General features: G+C 46.5%; 1 protein-coding gene across 2 annotated transcripts in view; it reads right to left on the bottom strand.

The window, feature by feature from the left end:
- Positions 1-314: 314 nt before the first annotated feature.
- The window catches only part of LOC311125782 (uncharacterized protein), a 130844-nt gene continuing 108744 nt past the window's right edge, over positions 315-22414 (bottom strand). Inside the window, exons 2-6 of one of the 2 annotated variants that reach the window (XM_084199815.1) lie at positions 8981-9037; positions 5962-6150; positions 5263-5379; positions 1464-1517; positions 315-476 (exon numbers count right to left, since the gene is read on the bottom strand). In XM_084199815.1, coding sequence (XP_084055941.1) covers positions 356-476; positions 1464-1517; positions 5263-5379; positions 5962-6134 — 465 coding nt within the window. In that variant the 5' untranslated portion in view covers positions 6135-6150; positions 8981-9037 and the 3' untranslated portion in view covers positions 315-355. The remainder of the gene's footprint in view (positions 477-1463; positions 1518-5262; positions 5380-5961; positions 6151-8980; positions 9038-22414) is intronic. The other variant, XR_014612909.1, reaches the window with a different exon arrangement.

Here is a 22414-nt window from a genome sequence, read left to right as displayed (position 1 = left end):
AATATGTACATGTAGGTAGGGTTAAAAGTGACTAGGCAATCAGGATAGAGATTACATCTCCTCATCCAGGGAGTGCTCACACACACACACACACACACACACACACACACACACACACACACACACACACACACACACACACACACACACACACACACACACACACACACACACACACACACACACACAGGGAAGGAATGTTGTGTTTGTTTAATATTGTTTCAGGACTATGAAAATTAAAAAAAGGATTAGCCTATGGATTATGAAAACAATAAAAAGAAATGGGAAAATGGGAGAGGAGAAATGACTAGAGACAGTGTTGTTTAACTCACTGACCATGACCCATGAGTTCTTCTTACCTTTGTTCAGTAGAAAAGTCTCCCTCTCTAAAGTTTAGAGGTTGAACCATAGACCAGTCACTCTTCATGGACACACAGCTGGGTACAGGGGAGGCTGGTCTCTCCTGCTTGATTGGGCTTCAACACAACAGAGACAAACATTACGCCTCTCATCTACTCTGAGCTCAGATGGGGAAACAAGAGTTTCATTCCAAAACGCTATATATCGATTTTCAGAAATGTTGGTAAATTAGCTTTTATTGTTTAAAGAAATTATCAAACCACTACAAGGCTTTATAAAGGTGTCTAAAGTTGTCACAGATTCTGCCGAGGCTGCTCCTCCTCCTAGTTCGGGCAGGCTTCGGCGTTCGTCGTCCCCGGAGTACTAGCTGCCACCGTTGAATGTTTCTATGTGTGATTGCTTTTGTCTGTCTGTTACACCTGTGTCCGTTTGTGTCTGATTACGTGTTCTATAAGTTGCCTGTGTTGTATTGGTTAGGTTGTGTGTTGTTTTTCGCCTGTCCGTAGTGCTGCGTGTTTTGTCTCTGTTTCAATGTTTTTTGTTTTACGCATAGTTTGCGTATAGCTCGCCTCTGTTTTTCTTGAGGCCGTTTACTGTGTCTTTGCCTTGTAGTTTCACCAGTAAACTTTGTTGGACTAAGCTTCGGTGTCCTGCGCCTGACTCCCACACCACATACACCTCAGCCTTGACAAAAGTGGGTAATTTCCACTTTAAAATGTCAGACTTGATTTTCCCTGAGGACAAATGTATCAACCCCTACAGAAAATATCCCTTAATTATAATCCACCTAAAAAAACACATTTGCTATTGCTGCAGGATTATGTTCCTGCTGTGAGAAACTGGGTCAAATTAAGATATGGCATCTGTAAATGCATTCATCTTAAGGTAGCTAGGTGAGACAACTACGTATCACAGTCAAATATACAGGATACGAACATTACATTCCAGCTAAACAATGGTTTTAAATCACATCTAAAATCTACAATAGTTACATTGAAGGTACCCATTAGTAATCATTTCTGATGAAAAAACACACATGTGATTTTATTTTCTCCTATATAGCATTTTGTAATATAAATTCTTAAACAATATTGTCAGCTCACCTCTTAGCTTTGGTGTCATGTTCCCCAGAGAGACTCATTTTAGACCACTGACCCCTAAACAGAGATGCAGCATGTTGGTTATGGTGAACACAGTGACAACTAATTATTGAACGTACATTATTCTCTTTTACTCATGATCTCTTAGAAATAAAACATTTACTAACAGACACATCCAAACAGTCAGGTGATTTAATGCAATTACTTTTCTAGCCCAATGACTACTCAAAACCCACCCACAAGGCCTGAAAACTAGGCCAAAATATAGCCCCTGATAGGCCTACATCTTATTTCAGACAGCCTCCAGTAGCCTGGGCAACATGTAGGCAAGATGTAAGCTGAATGATTTAGCAGCTTGCTTATTTCAAGTAGACAGACTAATTTATTTGACATGAACAGCAAGACGATGTTGAGGTAGGAAGTGCTTCTGTTGCCCAGTAGCCTGCTGGAATAGGCTACTGAGGATGGGGTCGTAATTTCAATCAATGAATCAAATATTAATAAATTGGATATGAACTAAATAGGCATATGCTTGTCAACATCAGCCAGGTTATTTTTTTTACCTGTAGCTCTCTCTCTCTCTCTCTCTCTCTCTCTCTCTCTCTCTCTCTCTCTCTCTCTCTCTCTCTCTCTCTCTCTCTCTCTCTCTCTCTCTCTCTCTCTCTCTCTCTCTCTCTCTCTCTCTCTCTCTCTCTCTCTCTCTCTCTCTGTCTCTCTCTCTCTCTCTCTCTCTCTCTCTCTGCCACACCTGCTGTCTCGACATCTGAATGCTCGACTATGAGAAGGCAACTGACATTTACTCCTGAGATGCTGACCTGTTGCAACCACTATAACCACTGTGATTATTATTTGACCCTGCTGGTCATCTATGAACATTTGAACATCTTTAAGAACGATCTGGCCTTAATGGGCATGTACTCTTATAACCTCCACCCGGCACAGCCAGAAGAGGACTGGCAACCCCTCAGAGCCTGGTTCCTCTCTAGGTTTCTACCTAGGTTACTGCCTTTCTAGGGTGTTTTTCCTAGCCACAGTGCTTCAACATCCAGGCATGCGCTGTTCGGCACGAGACGACCGTTAGAGCCAATGACGTGTTTCTGCCAATGACCTTCAAATCAAATTATATTTCTCACATGCGCTGAATACAACAGGTGTACACTTTACCGTGAAATGCTTACTAACGAGCCCTTTCCCAACAATGCAGTTAAAAAGTAAGAAAAATTAGCTAAATAAAAAAAGGAAATAGTAACACAATGAAATAACAATAATGAGGCTATAAGGAGTACCAGTACTGAGTCAATGTGCAGGGGTACCAGGTAGTTGAGGTAATAACTAGACTATATACAAGGAGTACCAGTACTGAGTCAATGTGCAGGGGTACCAGGTAGTTGAGGTAATAACTAGACTATATACAAGGAGTACCAGTACTGAGTCAATGTGCAGGGTACCAGGTAGTTGAGGTAATAACTAGACTATATACAAGGAGTACCAGTACTGAGTCAATGTGCAGGGGTACCAGGTAGTTGAGGTAATAACTAGACTATATACAAGGAGTACCAGTACTGAGTCAATGTGCAGGGTACCAGGTAGTTGAGGTAATAACTAGACTATATACAAGGAGTACCAGTACTGAGTCAATGTGCAGGGGTACCAGGTAGTTGAGGTAATAACTAGACTATATACAAGGAGTACCAGTACTGAGTCAATGTGCAGGGGTACCAGGTAGTTGAGGTAATAACTAGACTATATACAAGGAGTACCAGTACTGAGTCAATGTCCAGGGTACCAGGTAGTTGAGGTAATAACTAGACTATATACAAGGAGTACCAGTACTGAGTCAATGTCCAGGGGTACCAGGTAGTTGAGGTAATAACTAGACTATATACAAGGAGTACCAGTACTGAGTCAATGTGCAGGGGTACCAGGTAGTTGAGGTAATAACTAGACTATATACAAGGAGTACCAGTACTGAGTCAATGTGCAGGGTACCAGGTAGTTGAGGTAATAACTTGACTATATACAAGGAGTACCAGTACTGAGTCAATGTGCAGGGTACCAGGAAGTTGAGGTAATAACTAGACTATATACAAGGAGTACCAGTACTGAGTCAATCTGCAGGGGTACCAGGAAGTTGAGGTAATAATTAGACTATATACAAGGAGTACCAGTACTGAGTCAATGTCCAGGGTACCAGGTAGTTGAGGTAATAACTAGACTATATACAATGAGTACCAGTACTGAGTCAATGAGCAGGGGTACCAGGTAGTTGAGGTAATAACTAGACTATATACAAGGAGTACCAGTACTGAGTCAATGTGCAGGGGTACCAGGAAGTTGAGGTAATAACTAGACTATATATAAGGAGTACCAGTACTGAGTCAATGTGCAGGGGTACCAGGTAGTTGAGGTAATAACTAGACTATATACAAGGAGTACCAGTACTGAGTCAATGTGCAGGGTACCAGGTAGTTGAGGTAATAACTAGACTATATATAAGGAGTACCAGTACTGAGTCAATGTGCAGGGGTACCAGGTAGTTGAGGTAATAACTAGACTATATATAAGGAGTACCAGTACTGAGTCAATGTGCAGGGGTACCAGGTAGTTGAGGTAATAACTAGACTATATACAAGGAGTACCAGTACTGAGTCAATGTCCAGGGGTACCAGGTAGTTGAGGTAATAACTAGACTATATACAAGGAGTACCAGTACTGAGTCAATGTCCAGGGGTACCAGGTAGTTGAGGTAATAACTAGACTATATATAAGGAGTACCAGTACTGAGTCAATGTGCAGGGGTACCAGGTAGTTGAGGTAATAACTAGTCTATATCCAAGGAGTACCAGTACTGAGTCAATGTCCAGGGGTACCAGGTAGTTGAGGTAATAACTAGACTATATATAAGGAGTACCAGTACTGAGTCAATGTGCAGAGGTACCAGGTAGTTGAGGTAATAACTAGACTATATACAAGGAGTACCAGTACTGAGTCAATGTCCAGGGGTACCAGGTAGTTGAGGTAATAACTAGACTATATACAAGGAGTACCAGTACTGAGTCAATGTGCAGGGGTACCAGGTAGTTGAGGTAATAACTAGACTATATACAAGGAGTACCAGTACTGAGTCAATGTGCAGGGGTACCAGGTAGTTGAGGTAATAACTAGACTATATACAAGGAGTACCAGTACTGAGTCAATGTACAGGGGTACCAGGTAGTTGAGGTAATAACTAGACTATATACAAGGAGTACCAGTACTGAGTCAATGTGCAGGGGTACCAGGTAGTTGAGGTAATAACTAGACTATATACAAGGAGTACCAGTACTGAGTCAATGTGCAGGGTACAGGAAGTTGAGGTAATAACTAGACTATATACAAGGAGTACCAGTACTGAGTCAATGTGCAGGGGTACCAGGTAGTTGAGGTAATAACTAGACTATATACAAGGAGTACCAGTACTGAGTCAATGTGCAGGGGTACCAGGTAGTTGAGGTAATATGTACATGTAGGTAGGTGTAAAAGTGACTAGGCAATCAGGATAGAGATTACATCTCCTCATCCAGGGAGTGCACACACACACACACACACACACACACACACACACACACACACACACACACACACACACACAGGAAGGGAATGTTGTGTTTGTTTAATATTGTTTCAGGACTATGAAAATGGAAAAAAAGGATTAACCTATGGATTATGAAAACAATAAAAAGAAATGGGAAAATGGGAGAGGAGAAATGACTAGAGACAGTGTTGTTTAACTCACTGACCATGACCCATGAGTTCATCTTACCTTTGTTCAGCAGAAAAGTCTCCCTCTCTAAACCATATAGGTTCAGCCATAGACTGGTCACTCTTCATGGACACACAGCTGGGTACAGGGGAGGCTGGTCTCTCCTGCTTGATTGGGCTTCAACACAACAGAGACAAACATTACATCTCTCATCTACTCTGAGCTCAGATGGAGAAACAAGAGTTTCATTCCAAAACGCTATATATCCATTTTCAGAAATGTTGGTAAATTAGCTTTTATTGTTTAAAGAAATGATTAAACCACTACAAGGCTTTATAAAGGCGTCTAAAGTGTGTAATTTCCACTTTAAAATGTCAGACTTGATTTTCCCTGATGAAAAATGTATCAACCCCTACAGAAAATATCCCTTAATTATAATCCACATAAAAATACACATTTGCTATTGCTGCAGGATTATGTTCCTGCTGTGAGAAACAGGGTCAAATTAAGATATGGCATCTGTAAATGCATTCATCTTAAGGTAGCTAGGTGAGACAACCACGTATCACAGTCAAATATACAGGATACGAACATTACATTCCAGCTAAACAATGGTTTTAAATCACATCTCAAATCTACAATAGTTATATTGAAGGTACCCATTAGTAATCATTTCTGATGAAAAAACACACATGTGATTTTCTTTTCTCCTATATAGCATTTTGTAATATAAATTCTTAAACAATATTGTCAGCTCACCTCTTAGCTTTGGTTTCATGTTCCCCAGAGAGACTCATTTTAGAGGCAGGGCCCCCCTCCTCTCTCTCCCCAGAGAGACTCATTTTAGAGGCAGGGCCCCCCTCCTCTCTCTCCCCATAGAGACTCATTTTAGAGGCAGGGACCCCCTCCTCTCTCTCCCCAGAGAGACTCATTTTAGAGCACTGACCCCTAAACAGAGATGCAGCATGCTGGTTGTGGTGAACACAGTGACAACTAATTATTGAACGTACATTATTCTCTTTTACTCATGATCTCTTAGAAATAAAACAGTTTACTAACAGACACATCCAAACAGTCAGGTGATTTAAAGCAATTACTTTTTCTAGCCCAATGACTCCTCAAAACCCACCCACAAGGCCTGAAAACTAGGCCAAAACATAGCCCCTGATTGGCCTACATCTTATTTCAGACAGCCTCCAGTAGCCTGGGCAAGATGTAGGCAAGATGTAAGCTGAATGATTTAGCAGCTTGCTTAGTTCAAGTAGACAGACTAATTTATTTGACATGATCAGCAAGACAATGTTGAGGTAGGAAGTGCTTCTGTTGCCCAGTAGCCTGCTGGATTAGGCTACTGAGGATGGGGTCGTAATTTCAATCAATGAATCAAATATTAATAACATGGATATGAACTGAATAGGTCCATGCTTGTCAACAACAGCCAGGTTATTTCTTTACCTGTAGCCTAATCTGGCTGACTGTTACCTTCAATCTAATGCATTCTAACATCTGATCAGCAATTGCAATAGAACTGTGACCATGGTGACACTTGATAACTTCCAATTGAATTAACTAAACACGGCCATTATTAATTACATAATAACACAAGGCTACAACAACAATAAACTGAAGTTAAAGGCTATTTATTACATCTGTTTGCCAGCTCCAGGTTGGCTACACAAGTGGCACAAAATGATTTGCAACGACTCCAGTCATTTCAACATATTTATAGTATAAAATGGCAGGCTACAGTAGCCTAGACAGGCATAACAATTAATAGGCTACTTGATGGCCAACAGATCTATCATTCTCCACATTTAATGTCAGTTTCATTGTGGAGTTTTCCTCATAACAGAAGCACATGATGGAGTTCCATAACTTCCATTTTCAAAATGTCAAATTTCCACTCGCGAAACCCAAGAACTGAGTGTAAAAACCTTCGCATGATATGGTTTTCCATAAGCAAAGTCGACATTAACCCATATGAAAATGCATCAAATTCCCTTTCAGGATCCATATTTTGGTATTTTTAAGGTAAATGATGAAGACAGCTGTCTAACGAAACATTGGTCATCAGGTTATTACACTATTTCATCTGAGCTCATAGAGTGAGACTCTCCTTTTCTTTTACAAGTGTTCTCCTCTGTTACCCAGCACCTCTCCTAAACAGGTGTTCTCCTCTGTTAGCCAGCACCTCTCCTAAACAGGTGTTCTCCTCTGTTAGCCAGCACCTCTCCTAAACAGGTGTTCTACTCTGCTAGCCAGCACCTCTCCTAAACAGGTGTTCTACTCCGTTAGCCAGCACCTCTCCTAAACAGGTGTTCTACTCTGTTACCCAGCACCTCTCCTAAACAGGTGTTCTCCTCTGTTACCCAGCACCTCTCCTAAACAGGTGTTCTCCTCTGCTACCCAGCACCTCTCCTAAACAGGTGTTCTCCTCTGTTACCCAGCACCTCTCCTAAACAGGTGTTCTCCTCTGCTACCCAGCACCTCTCCTAAACAGGTGTTCTCCTCTGTTAGCCAGCACCTCTCCTAAACAGGTGTTCTACTCTGCTAGCCAGCACCTCTCCTAAACAGGTGTTCTACTCTGCTAGCCAGCACCTCTCCTAAACAGGTGTTCTCCTCTGTTACCCAGCACCTCTCCTAAACAGGTGTTCTACTCTGTTAGCCAGCACCTCTCCTAAACAGGTGTTCTACTCTGTTACCCAGCACCTCTCCTAAACAGGTGTTCTACTCTGTTACCCAGCACCTCTCCTAAACAGGTGTTCTACTCTGTTACCCAGCACCTCTCCTAAACAGGTGTTCTACTCTGTTACCCAGCACCTCTCCTAAACAGGTGTTCTACTCTGTTAGCCAGCACCTCTCCTAAACAGGTGTTCTACTCTGCTACCCAGCACCTCTCCTAAACAGGTGTGCGTTTCTTTTGCCTCCAGTTTAAGGTAAAGGACACCTGACTTTATATTTAAAGCCTTTTGGAATCCACATTTTCCACTAAATAAGAAGTGATATTTCCTGGGGCCAGAAAAGGCTCTGCATGGTAGGAATGGCCCAGCAGCACTCCAACACTAGTTTGGTGAATTCCAAATGTTCCCTTTATTCTAGATTATTAACCTGAAATACTCACTTTACTTTCAAACTGCGTTGTAGTTTAGAGATTAAACTATGAGCTGCTGTGTCATCTCAAAATGGCCCCTGTACAGATACTTTGTTATTTTCAGTTTCAACTGTAGTCATGGCCTCACCCCTTTATATACCAATAGTAACCAGAGGGTGGCGCTAACAGTCAGTTGCATGTGATTGCAGTAACTCCTGACATTGTGCTAAATCTTGATTCCATTTTTTTTTTATAGTGCTTCTTCAAGACATCTCTTACATTATTTTAGCTAAACTTATAATTTACTCCAAACCAGGTTTAGTTGTGTTTTTTCTCTCCAAAATATGATTTACTGTAGGCCTTTAATAATTGTTAACAGTCCTCAAATAAACTGTCTTAAAATATTTGATGATTAGTTGAATCAGGTGGGTATATGCTGGCCAAGAACAAAAGGATTGAGAAACCCTGAGATAAACATCAAACCATATCATTGAAACGCTCCTGCACCATCTTCACCAGACGTTTTGCTGATAACACGTAGACCTACTGATTAGTTTCCACTTTGAAAACGGCTGTCTGTCAGCAACTAAGCTCAAGTAGCAGTTCTACTAACTAGTAATATCTCATTCCAGGTATTCATTATCTTACTCTGTCCTTTAGAATAGATTATTGTTCAGAAATACTTACTTTATTTTTCAGTTCTCTCCATATAGTGTTTTCTGCGCGGTCGTCTCAAAATGGATCCTGTACAAAAGAAACATTTACTTTCTGTTTCAGCTCAGCGTTCTCCCCACCCTGATAATACAGTGTTTATTGGTATCTTCCACTAGATGGCAGTAAACACCTGCTGTAACTAGACTACGACTATGTGTTCGGTTTCATACATGCAGTTTCCCAGAGGAGGAGTGCTGATCTAGGATCAGGTCCCCCCTGTCCATTTAATCTGTTTCATTATGATCTAAAAGGCTAAACTGATCCCAGATCAGTACTCCTACTCTTTATGAATACTGTCACAGGTGACTCCTCAAGATGAGGCTCATGATTTATAAATTATATACTTTTTAAAAAAAAATCTTTACAGAAATTGTATTTAAACCAAGGAAGTTTGAGTTAGTAGCGATGATTTTGCATCTGTCAGCTGCTCTAAACCTATGTGATTGGATGTTATAGACCCCCATCTGAACAGTTTCTTTCCCCATGCTGTAGCCCTCACCAACTGGCCATCTGGCCCATAGAGACTAAAGGACTATACACTCTATGCTGCACACCACATCAAGCCATCTCTGAACTGTACACTACCATCTGGCCCATAGAGACTAAAGGACTATACACTCTATGCTGCTCACCACATCAAGCCATCTCTGAACTGTACACTACCATCTGGTCCATAGAGACTAAAGGACTATACACTCTATGCTGCACACCACATCAAGCCATCTCTGAACTGTACACTACCATCTGGTCCATAGAGACTAAAGGACTATACACTCTATGCTGCTCACCACATCAAGCCATCTCTGAACTGTACACTACCATCTGGTCCATAGAGACTAAAGGACTATACACTCTATGCTGCACACCACATCAAGCCATCTCTGAACTGTACACTACCATCTGGTCCATAGAGACTAAAGGACTATACACTCTATGCTGCTCACCACATCAAGCCATCTCTGAACTGTACACTACCATCTGGCCCATAGAGACTAAAGGACTATACACTCTATGCTGCACACCACATCAAGCCATCTCTGAACTGTACACTACCATCTGGTCCATAGAGACTAAAGGACTATACACTCTATGCTGCACACCACATCAAGTAAAGACCACATAGCTACAGTTATATGCTTTTCTGTTTTTACCCACTTTTTACAGCCGACTGGCATCTATATGAATCAGTGGAATATACAGACTAGTTAGCCACCTCCCAATAAGGGTTCAGCAACATCAAGCAAGGAGCACTAAACAGACAGCCAATGAATGGACTGGTATCCATATGAATCAGTGGAATATACAGACTAGTTAGCCACCTCCCAGTAAGGGTTCAGCAACATCAAGCAAGGACCACTAAACAGACAGCCAATGAATGGACTGGTATCCATATGAATCAGTGGAATATACAGACTAGTTAGCCACCTCCCAATAAGTGTTCAGCAACATCAAGCAAGGAGCTCTAAACAGACAGCCAATGAATGGACTGGTATCCATATGAATCAGTGGAATATACAGACTAGTTAGCCACCTCCCAATAAGGGTTCAGCAACATCAAGCAAGGACCACTAAACAGACAGCCAATGAATGGACTGGTATCCATATGAATCAGTGGAATATACAGACTAGTTAGCCACCTCCCAATAAGGGTTCAGCAACATCAAGCAAGGACCACTAAACAGACAGCCAATGAATGGACTGGTATCCATATGAATCAGTGGAATATACAGACTAGTTAGCCACCTCCCAATAAGGGTTCAGCAACATCAAGCAAGGACCACTAAACAGACAGGCATTAAAATAGTCTTAAAATATTGTTGGCCAACCAAAACATTACCCCCTAAGCGGATAGGGTGGAATTGTACTGTGAGCTGGCTCAGTCTAAACACATGGCTCTGGGTGGAACCACCTTTTGGCTTTCCACTGGAAAGGGGGTAGCTGCATCCAAATATGGCCAACGGAGTATGGCCGAGTGGGTGTGTCGAAAGGAAAGTAGTGGGCGTGTGGAAAAGGAGTGGGTGTGTCGAAAGGAAAGAAGTGGGCGTGTGGAAAAGGAGTGGGTGTGTCGAAAGGAAAGTAGTGGGCGTGTGGAAAGGAGTGGGTGTGTCGAAAGGAAAGTAGTGGGCGTGTGGAAAAGGAGTGGGTGTGTCGAAAGGAAAGTAGTGGGCGTGTGGAAAAGGAGTGGGTGTGTCGAAAGGAAAGTAGTGGGCGTGTGGAAAGGAGTGGGTGTGTCGAAAGGAAAGTAGTGGGCGTGTGGAAAAGGAGTGGGTGTGTCGAAAGGAAAGTAGTGGGCGTGTGGAAAAGGAGTGGGTGTGTCAAAGCGCTCTGCTATAGGTTAGACGATTTTGATTGAGAAGTGTTGTTTTTCTTCTGTGTCTTCCCAGGAAACTACCGTACATTGAGATACCGTACCACCAGAGTTTGGACTTCTGTTTTTAAGCCAGAGGATGAGTGTGAGTTGTATTTCACTGTTAGTTTTACACAAATAATGGTACATTGTCAGTTCTAAAACTGATGATTGTTTATTTGTGATTAAAAGTATTGATGATGAGTGTAGTTCATGTGTAGAATGCGTGTGCAGCTGTCACCCAGCTACTAGGTAGCTACTTCCCATTGAGTCTGAGTTAGTTTTAGTAGCTACTTCCCATTGAGTCTGAGTTAGTTTTAGTAGCTACTTCCCATTGAGTCTGAGTTAGTTTTAGTAGCTACTTCCCATTGAGTCTGAGTTAGTTTTAGTAGGTACTTCCCATTGAGTCTGAGTTAGTTTTAGTGGCTACTTCCCATTGAGTCTGAGTTAGTTTTAGTAGATACTTCCCATTGAGTCTGAGTTAGTTTTAGTAGCTACTTCCCATTGAGTCTGAGTTAGTTTTAGTAGCTACTTCCCATTGAGTCTGAGTTAGTTTTAGTAGCTACTTCCCATTGAGTCTGAGTTAGTTTTAGTAGCTACTTCCCATTGAGTCTGAGTTAGTTTTAGTAGCTACTTCCCATTGAGTCTGAGTTAGTTTTAGTAGCTACTTCCCATTGAGTCTGAGTTAGTTTTAGTAGCTACTTCCCATTGAGTCTGAGTTAGTTTTAGCAGCTACTTCCCATTGAGTCTGAGTTAGTTTTAGTAGCTACTTCCCATTGAGTCTGAGTTAGTTTAGTAGCTACTTCCCATTGAGTCTGAGTTAGTTTTAGTAGCTACTTCCCATTGTGTCAAGGGGTGCTGAAGATGGGTGTGGTGCATGAATCAAGCGCAGGACGCAGAAGCTCAGTCCAAAAGACTTAAGTGCAATAATCACATAGAAAATAATCACAATTGAGACCACGGTAATCAATGCACGGGCGCAACCCTCCATCTTTCTTTTTCACAAAAAAGAAGCTCGAGGAGGCGGGAGAAGTGGAGGGCCGAATGTATCCCTGTCTCAAAGATTCGGCTATGTAAGTCTCCATTGCTTTTCTCTCCTCTTGAGACAAAGGATACACATGGCTCCGTGGGAGCGCTGCTCCTGCCTGGAGATCAATCGCACAATCCCCCTGTCTAGGAGGAGGCAACTGCGTCGCCCTAGTCTTGCTAAACACGAGAGCTAAATCCCCATATTCAGGCGGAATGTGCAGTGCGGGCACTTGGTTTGGACTTTCCACCGAAGTCGCCCCCACGGAAACACCCAGACATCGCCCCTCGCACTGAGCAGACCACAGATCGAGAGCCCTCTGTTGCCACGAAATAGCAGGGTTATGGGTGCTTAACCAGGGAATTCCCAGCACCACTGGGTACGCAGGAGAGTCGATCAGATACAGCTGTATAGTCTCTTCATGACCCCCCTGCGCACACATCCTAAGTGGCGCTGTGATCTCCCTAATCAACCCCGACCCCAACGGGCGGCTATCTAAGGCATGAACGGGAAAAGGTTTGTCAACAGGTAGGAGAGGGATCCCTAAATCCACACAAAACTTCCGATCAACAAAATTCCCAGCTGCGCCTGAATCTACTAGCGCCTAATGCTGGGAATGAGGTGCAACCTGTGGAAAACAAACAGGTAGACAAAAGTGCGCAACAGAGAGCTCTGGGTAAGTGGGACGTCTACTCACCTGGGAGGCCCCCCCAGTGCGTGGCCTGTTGTCTTCTCCCCCGGAGAACCCTCCCCAGCACCTGGCCGCAGTGTGCCCTCCACGACCGCAGTTGGTGCAGGAGACAGGCCCCCTCGGGCTCCTCCTCCTCCTTTCTCTAGCGCCGGCACCCCCGAGCTCCATAGGGCTCGGCTCGGAGGTGCCGGAGAGCGGAATGGACGGACCCCCCTCGGGACGTCCACGGGTGGCCAGCAGGGTGTCCAGACGGATGGACATATCGACCAACTGGTCGAAGGTAAGATGGGTATCCCTGCAGGCCAACTCACGTTGAACGTCCTCCCGTAGGCTACATCGAAAATGGTCAATGAGGGCCCGTTCATTCCACCCTGCGTCCGCCGCTAGAGTCCGGAACTCTAGAGCAAACGCCTGTGCGCTCCTCCTCCCCTGTCTCAAGTGGAGTAGACGCTCCCCCGCCGCTTTGCCCTCAGGTGGATGGTCGAACACGGCCTTGAAGCGACGGGAGAACTCGGCGTAGGAGATGGTGTTGGCGTCCATCTTCCTCCACTCGGCGATAGCCCACTCCAACGCCTTGCCCTTGAGACAGGAGATGAGGGCGGAAACGCTCTCGTGTCCCGAGGGCACCGGGTGTACAGTGGCCAGGTAGAGCTCCACCTGCAGGAGGAACCCCTGACACCCGGCAGCTGTTCCGTCATACGCCCTCGGGAGCGAGAGCCGAATCCCCCTGGGTTCCGGACCTGGGACTGGTGGATCGGCCGATGGGGTTGGCAGAGTAGGTGGAGGCGTGGGTACCCCGCTGGCCTCCCATCGGTGCAAGGTGTTGATGACATCCTGTAGAGCGGTCCCCAGTTGTCGTATCTGGTCATCTTGGCCGCGGACATGCTCCTCGAGCGACTCAGGCGTAACTGCAGATCCTGCTGATTCCATTCGGGTGTGTGATTCTGTCAAGGGGTGCTGAAGGTGGGTGTGGTGCATGAATCAAGCGCAGGACGCAGAAGCTCAGTCCAAAAGACTTTAGTGCAATAATCACGTAGAAAATAAGCACAATAAGCCCGAAGGCGAAATCACGGCGCACACAGGCGTCAAACAAATGGCGCACAAACATGAGCGAAAACCCTCTCCAAAACACTGGAGGGAAGTACGTAGCTCCAACACGAAAACAGATGAGCAATCACACACAAAGACAAACACAACTAACGAGAACTAAATAGGACACTAACGAGGACTAACAATACACAGGTGTAAAACATAAAGACAAAACCAAACGAACATGAAACATCGATGGGTGGCAGCTAGTACTCCGGGGACGACGACCGCCGAAGCCTGCCCGAACCAGGAGTAGGAGCAGCCTCGGCCGAAACCGTGACAGTACCCTCCAGCCGTGCGCCGACCCCGGCCTCGGGGACGACCAGGAGGACGCGGAGCAGGGCGCGCGGGATGGTCACGTTGGAACTCCGACAAGAGAGATGGGTCTAGGATGTCCCTCCGCGGGACCCAGCACCGCTCCTCCGGGCCGTACCCCTCCCACTCCACGAGATACTGGAGACCCCCCATCCGGCGTCTGGAGTCCAAGATGGACCGAACGGTGTACGCCGGAGCCCCCTCGATGTCCAGTGGGGGCGGAGGAGTCTCTCCTATCTCAATGTCCTGGAGTGGACCAGCTACCACCGGCCTGAGAAGAGACACATGGAACGAGGGGTTAATATTCTTATACTCAACAGGTAGATGTAACCTATAATACACCTCGTTCAATCTTCTCAGGACTTTTAAAGGGCCCCACAAACCGCCGACCCAGCTTCCGGCAGGGCAGGCGGAGGGGTAGGTTTCTGGTAGAGAGCCAGACTCGATCTCCAGGTGCGTACACCGGCCCCTCACTGCGGTGGAGATCGGCGCTCGCCTTGTAACGAAGGACGGCCCGCTGCAGGTGGACGTGGGCAGCGTTCCACGTCTCTTCCGAGCGCCTCATCCAATCATCCATCGCAGGGGCCTCGATCTGGCTCTGCTGCAACGGTGCCAGAATCGGCTGGTAACCTAACACACATTGGAAGGGGGTTAGATTGGTAGAGGAGTGGCGGAGAGAGTTCTGGGCCATCTCGGCCCAGGGAATGTACCGTGCCCACTCCTCAGGCCGGTCCTGGCAATACGACCTCTGAAACCTACCCACATCCTGGTTGACACGTTCTACCTGCCCGTTACTCTCCGGGTGGTACCCTGAGGTAAGGCTAACCGAGACCCCCAAACGCTCCATGAACGCTCTCCAAACACAGGAGGTAAACTGGGGGCCTCGATCAGACACTATATCCTCGGGTACCCCGTAATGCTGGAAGACGTGGGTAAATAGGGCCTCAGCGGTCTGTAGGGCAGTAGGAAGACCCGACATAGGGAGAAGACGACAGGCCTTTGAGAACCGGTCCACAACGACCAGGATGGTAGTATTCCCCTGAGAGAGGGGAAGGTCTGTCACAAAATCCACCGAGAGGTGGGACCATGGTCGTTGTGGAACGGGCAGGGGTTGTAACTTACCCCTGGGCAGATGTCGGGGCGCCTTACACTGGGCGCACACCGAGCAGGAGGAGACATAAACCCTCACATCCCTACTCAAAGTAGGCCACCAGTATTTAGTGCTAAGGCAATGCACTGTCCGGCCAATACCCGGATGTCCAGAGGAGGGTGACGTGTGAGCCCAGTAAATGAGTCGATCCCGAAACTCGAGCGGAACGTACTTCCGACCCTCAGGACACTGTGGAGGGCTGGGGTCGGTTCGCAACGCTCGCTCGATTTCGGCATCGACCTCCCACACCACCGGTGCCACAAGGCAAGACTCCGGTAGTATGGGAGTAGGCTAAACGGACCTCTCCTCCATGTCATACCGCTGGGACAGTGCCTCTGCCTTACCATTCTGGGACCCAGGGATGTACGTGATTTTAAATACGAACCTGGTGAGAAACATACTCCATCGAGCCTGGCGAGGGTTCAGTCTCCTCGCTGCCCGGATGTACTCCAGGTTCCGATGGTCAGTCAAAATGAGGAAAGGGTGTTGAGCCCCCTCAAGCCAATGCCTCCACACCTTAAGTGCTTGAACTAGAGCTAACAGCTCCCTGTCCCCAACGTCATAGTTACGCTCCGCCGGGCTGAGCTTTTTTGAGTAAAAAGCACAGGGGCGGAGTTTAGGTGGCGAGCCGGACCATTGAGAGAGAACGGCCCCTATACCTGCCTCAGACGCGTCCACCTCAACCTGAAAGGGTAATGCGGGATCCGGATGCGCCAGCACCGGAGCCGACGTAAACAGGTCCTTCAGTCTCCCAAAGGCCCTGTCCGCATCAGCTGACCACTGCAGGCGCACCGGACCCCCTTTCAGAAGGGACGTGATGGGAGCTGCCACCTGTCCAAAACCCTGGATAAACCTCCGGTAGTAATTCGCAAAGCCCAAGAACTGCTGCACCTCTTTTACAGTGGTTGGGGTTTGCCAATTACGCACAGCGGACACACGATCCACCTCCATTCTCACCCCTGACGCGGACAACCAATAACCCAAAAAGGAGACCGACTCCTGGAAAAACAGACATTTCTCTGCCTTGACATATAGGTCGTGCTCCAACAGCCTCCTCAATACACGACGCACCAGGGTTACATGCTCGGCTCGGGTAGACGAGTACACCAGAATATCATCAATGTACACGACCACCCCTTGTCCCTGCATATCCCGGAAAATGTCATCTACGAAGGATTGGAAGACTGATGGAGCATTCATCAACCCATATGGCATGACAAGATACTCGAAATGACCTGACGTGGTACTAAACCCTGTCTTCCATTCGTCGCCCTCCCTAATGCGCATCAAGATATACGCACTCCTGAGATCCAGTTTTGTGAAAAACCGCGCTCCATGCAATGACTCCGTCATGGTCGCAATCAGAGGGAGTGGATAACTGTATTTCACAGTAATCTGATTGAGACCACGGTAATCAATGCCAAGTGCAACCCTCCATCTTTCTTTTTCACAAAAAAGAAGCTTGAGGAGGCGGGAGAAGTGGAGGGCCGAATGTATCCCTGTCTCAAAGATTTGGCTATGTAAGTCTCCATTGCTTTTCTCTCCTCTTGAGACAAAGGATACACATGGCTCCGTGGGAGCGCTGCTCCTGCCTGGAGATCAATCGCACAATCCCCCTGTCTAGGAGGAGGCAACTGCGTCGCCCTAGTCTTGCTAAACACGAGAGCTAAATCCCCATATTCAGGCGGAATGTGCAGTGCGGGCACTTGGTTTGGACTTTCCACCGAAGTCGCCCCCACGGAAACACCCAGACATCGCCCCTCGCACTGAGCAGACCACCCATCGAGAGCCCTCTGTTGCCACGAAATAGCAGGGTTATGGGTGCTTAACCAGGGAATTCCCAGCACCACTGGGTACGCAGGAGAGTCGATCAGATACAGCTGTATAGTCTCTTCATGACCCCCCTGCGCACACATCCTAAGTGGCGCTGTGATCTCCCTAATCAACCCCGACCCCAACGGGCGGCTATCTAAGGCATGAACGGGAAAAGGTTTGTCAACAGGTAGGAGAGGGATCCCTAAATCTACAGAAAACATCCGATCGACAAAATTCCCAGCTGCGCCTGAATCTACTAGCGCCTTATGCTGGGAATGAGGTGCAACCTGTGGAAAACAAACAGGTAGACAAAAGTGCGCAACAGAGAGCTCTGGGTAAGTGGGACGTCTACTCACCTGGGAGGCCCCCCCAGTGCGTGGCCTGTTGTCTTCTCCCCCGGAGAAACCTCCCCAGCACCTGGCTGCAGTGTGCCCTCCACGACCGCACTTGGTGCAGGAGACAGGCCCCCTTGGGCTCCTCCTCCTCCTTTCTCTAGCGCCGGCACCCCCGAGCTCCATAGGGCTCGGCTCGGAGGTGCCGGAGAGCGGAATGGACGGACCCCCCTCGGGACGTCCACGGGTGGCCAGCAGGGTGTCCAGACGGATGGACATATAGACCAACTGGTCGAAGGTAAGATGGGTATCCCTGCAGGCCAACTCACGTTGAACGTCCTCCCGTAGGCTACATCGAAAATGGTCAATGAGGGCCCGTTCATTCCACCCTGCGTCCGCCGCTAGAGTCCGGAACTCTAGAGCAAACGCCTGTGCGCTCCTCCTCCCCTGCCTCAAGTGGACTAGACGCTCCCCCGCCGCTTTGCCCTCAGGTGGATGGTCGAACACGGCCTTGAAGCGACGGGAGAACTCGGCGTAGGAGATGGTGTTGGCGTCCATCTTCCTCCACTCGGCGTTAGCCCACTCCAACGCCTTGCCCGTGAGACAGGAGATGAGGGCGGAAACGCTCTCGTGTCCCGAGGGCACCGGGTGTACAGTGGCCAGGTAGAGCTCCACCTGCAGGAGGAACCCCTGACACCCGGCAGCTGTTCCGTCATACGCCCTCGGGAGCGAGAGCCGAATCCCCCTGGGTTCCGGATCTGGGACTGGTGGACTGGCCGATGGGGTTGGCAGAGTAGGTGGAGGCGTGGGTACCCCGCTGGCCTCCCATCGGTGCAAGGTGTTGATGACATCCTGTAGAGCGGTCCCCAGTTGTCGTATCTGGTCATCTTGGCCGCGGACATGCTCCTCGAGCGACTCAGGCGTAACTGCAGATCCTGCTGATTCCATTCGGGTGTGTGATTCTGTCAAGGGGTGCTGAAGGTGGGTGTGGTGCATGAATCAAGCGCAGGACGCAGAAGCTCAGTCCAAAAGACTTTAGTGCAATAATCACGTAGAAAATAAGCACAATAAGCCCGAAGGCGAAATCACGGCGCACACAGGCGTCAAACAAATGGCGCACAAACATGAGCGAAAACCCTCTCCAAAACACTGGAGGGAAGTACGTAGCTCCAACACGAAAACAGATGAGCAATCATACACAAAGACAAACACAACTAACGAGAACTAAATAGGACACTAACGAGGACTAACAAGACACAGGTGTAAAACATAAAGACAAAACCAAACGAACATGAAACATCGATGGGTGGCAGCTAGTACTCCGGGGACGACGACCGCCGAAGACTGCCCGAACCAGGAGGAGGAGCAGCCTCGGCCGAAACCGTGACACATTGAGTCTGAGTTAGTTTTAGTAGCTACTTCCCATTGAGTCTGAGTTAGTTTTAGTAGCTACTTCCCATTGAGTCTGAGTTAGTTTTAGTAGATACTTCCCATTGAGTCTGAGTTAGTTTTAGTAGCTACTTCCCAGCCATTGCCAGACAGTAGTGCTTGTCAAGCAGGAGCGAAGGGCGCACAGGTTTGTGTCAAGAATTGCAACGCTGCTGGGTTTTTCACGCTCAACAATTTCCTGTGTGTATCAAGAGTGGTCCACCACCCAAAGGACATCCAGCCAACTTCACACAACTGTGGGAAGCATTGAAGTCAATATGTGGGTGCAACTCAATATTAGGAATGTGTTCTTAATGTTTTGTACACTGTGTATATTTCATATGTCATTTATGTTTCATTTATCTTTTCAAGGGCTGATGACAAAGGATTTTTTTTTGTATTTATATATATTTTTTTTAGGGGGTTACTACATGATTCCATATGTGTTATTTCATAGTTTTGATTTCTTCACTATTATTCTACAATGTAAAAAATAGTCGAAATAAAGAAAAACCCTTGAATGAGTAGGTGTGTCCAAACCTTTGACTGGTACTGTATATATTACAATTTTATGAACACTTCCTAAGTCATTCCAAAACACTTTTATGACCCAACGAAAGAGCCTTCAGCTATGAGGTCCTATTGGATCTTTCCTAGCTATGCCGTTGAGAAAGAGCCTTCAGCTATGAGGTCCTATTTGATCTTTCCTAGCTCTGCCGTTGAGGCGCTGAAGCGATCCCACCTGGAACACGGCCCTGCATCATCACCATTACGGCTGTTGTTTGCACAATCCAAAAACAATCCATTACAATTTTCAAACAGGAAAAGTGGGCATCATTTGAAAGCTTATTCTGTTGCCAACATGACTAACTAAGTTCAAATGGTTTGCATCAATGTTCGCTCGAATTTATGGGAGCCCAGAGCACATTTTAGGTCTAGTGAGCGGAAACTTGAAAGTTTTGAGAATTTTATGCAACTTCTGGAACATGTTTACAGTAAACACTGAGGTTGTACCCTTACAGTTGTAGACAGTAGCCAATAGGCTGTACCGTTACAGTTGTAGACAGTAGCCAATAGGATGTACCCTGACAGTTGTAGACAGTAGCCAATAGGCTGTACCCTGACAGTTGTAGACAGTAGCCAATAGGCTGTATCCTTACAGTTATAGACAGTAGCCAATAGGCTGTACCCTGACAGTTGTAGACAGTAGCCAATAGGCTGTACCCTGACAGTTGTAGACAGTAGCCAATAGGCTGTACCCTGACAGTTGTAGACAGTAGCCAATAGGCTGTATCCTGACAGTTGTACACAGTAGCCAATAGGCTGTACCCTTACAGTTGTAGACAGTAGCCAATAGGCTGTACCCTGACAGTTGTAAACAGTAGCCAATAGGCTGTATCCTGACAGTTGTAGACAGTAGCCAATAGGCTGTACCCTTACAGTTGTAGATAGTAGCCAATAGGCTGTATCCTGACAGTTGTAGACAGTAGCCAATAGGCTGTACCCTGACAGTTGTAGACAGTAGCCAATAGGCTGTACCCTTACAGTTGTAGACAGTAGCCAATAGGCTGTACCCTGACAGTTGTAAACAGTAGCCAATAGGCTGTACCCTGACAGTTTTAGACAGTAGCCAATAGGCTGTACCCTTACAGTTGCAGACAGTAGCCAATAGGCTGTTTCCTTACAGTTGTAGACAGTAGCCAATAGGCTGTACCCTGACAGTTGTAAACAGTAGCCAATAGGCTGTACCCTGACAGTTTTAGACAGTAGCCAATAGGCTGTATCCTGACAGTTGTACACAGTATCCAATAGGCTGTACCCTTACAGTTGTAGACAGTAGCCAATAGGCTGTACCCTGACAGTTGTAAACAGTAGCCAATAGGCTGTACCCTGACAGTTTTAGACAGTAGCCAATAGGCTGTACCCTGACAGTTGTAGACAGTAGCCAATAGGCTGTACCCTGACAGTTGTAAACAGTAGCCAATAGGCTGTACCCTTACAGTTGTAGAAAGTAGCCAATAGGCTGTACCCTTACAGTTGTAGACAGTAGCCAATAGGATGTACCCTGACAGTTGTAGACAGTAGCCAATAGGATGTACCCTTACAGTTGTAGACAGTAGCCAATAGGCTGTACCCTGACAGTTGTAGACAGTAGCCAATAGGATGTACTCTGAAAGTTATAGACAGTAGCCAATAGGCTGTGCCCTTACAGTTGTAGACAGTAGCCAATAGGCTGTACCCTGACAGTTGTAGACAGGAGCCAATAGGATGTACCCTTACAGTTGTAGACAGTAGCCAATAGGCTGTACCCTGAAAGTTGTACACAGTAGCCAATAGGATGTACCCTGACAGTTGTAGACAGTAGCCAATAGGCTGTAACCTGACAGTTGTAGACAGTAGCCAATAGGCTGTACCCTGACAGTTTTAGACAGTAGCCAATAGGCTGTACCCTGACAGTTGTAGACAGTAGCCAATAGGCTGTACCCTGACAGTTGTAGACAGTAGCCAATAGGCTGTACCCTGACAGTTGTAGACAGTAGCCAATAGGCTGTACCCTTACAGTTGCAGACAGTAGCCAATAGGCTGTTTCCTTACAGTTGTAGACAGTAGCCAATAGGCTGTACCCTTACAGTTTTAGACAGTAGCCAATAGGCTGTACCCTTACAGTTTTAGACAGTAGCCAATAGGCTGTACCCTTACAGTTGTAGACAGTAGCCAATAGGCTGTACCCTGACAGTTGTAGACAGTTGCCAATAGGCTGTACCGTGACAGTTGTAGACAGTAGCCAATAGGCTGTACCCTTACAGTTGTAGACAGTAGCCAATAGGCTGTACCCTGACAGATGTAGACATAAGCCAATAGGCTGTACCCTGACAGTTGTAGACAGTAGCCAATAGGCTGGACCCTTACAGTTGTAGACAGTAGCCAATAGGCTGTACCCTTACAGTTTTAGACAGTAGCCAATAGGCTGTACCCTTACAGTTGTAGACAGTAGCCAATAGGATGTACCCTGACAGTTGTAGACAGTAGCCAATAGGCTGTACCGTGACAGTTGTAGACAGTAGCCAATAGGCTGTACCCTTACAGTTTTAGACAGTAGCCAATAGGCTGTACCCTTACAGTTTTAGACAGTAGCCAATAGGCTGTACCCTTACAGTTTTAGACAGTAGCCAATAGGCTGTACCCTTACAGTTGTAGACAGTAGCCAATAGG

Source organism: Coregonus lavaretus (genome assembly GCF_964263955.1).
Source record: "Coregonus lavaretus genome assembly, contig: HAP1_SCAFFOLD_461, whole genome shotgun sequence".
Taxonomy (NCBI): Eukaryota; Metazoa; Chordata; class Actinopteri; order Salmoniformes; family Salmonidae; genus Coregonus; species Coregonus lavaretus.
This window is presented reverse-complemented; position numbering and strand designations above follow the sequence as displayed.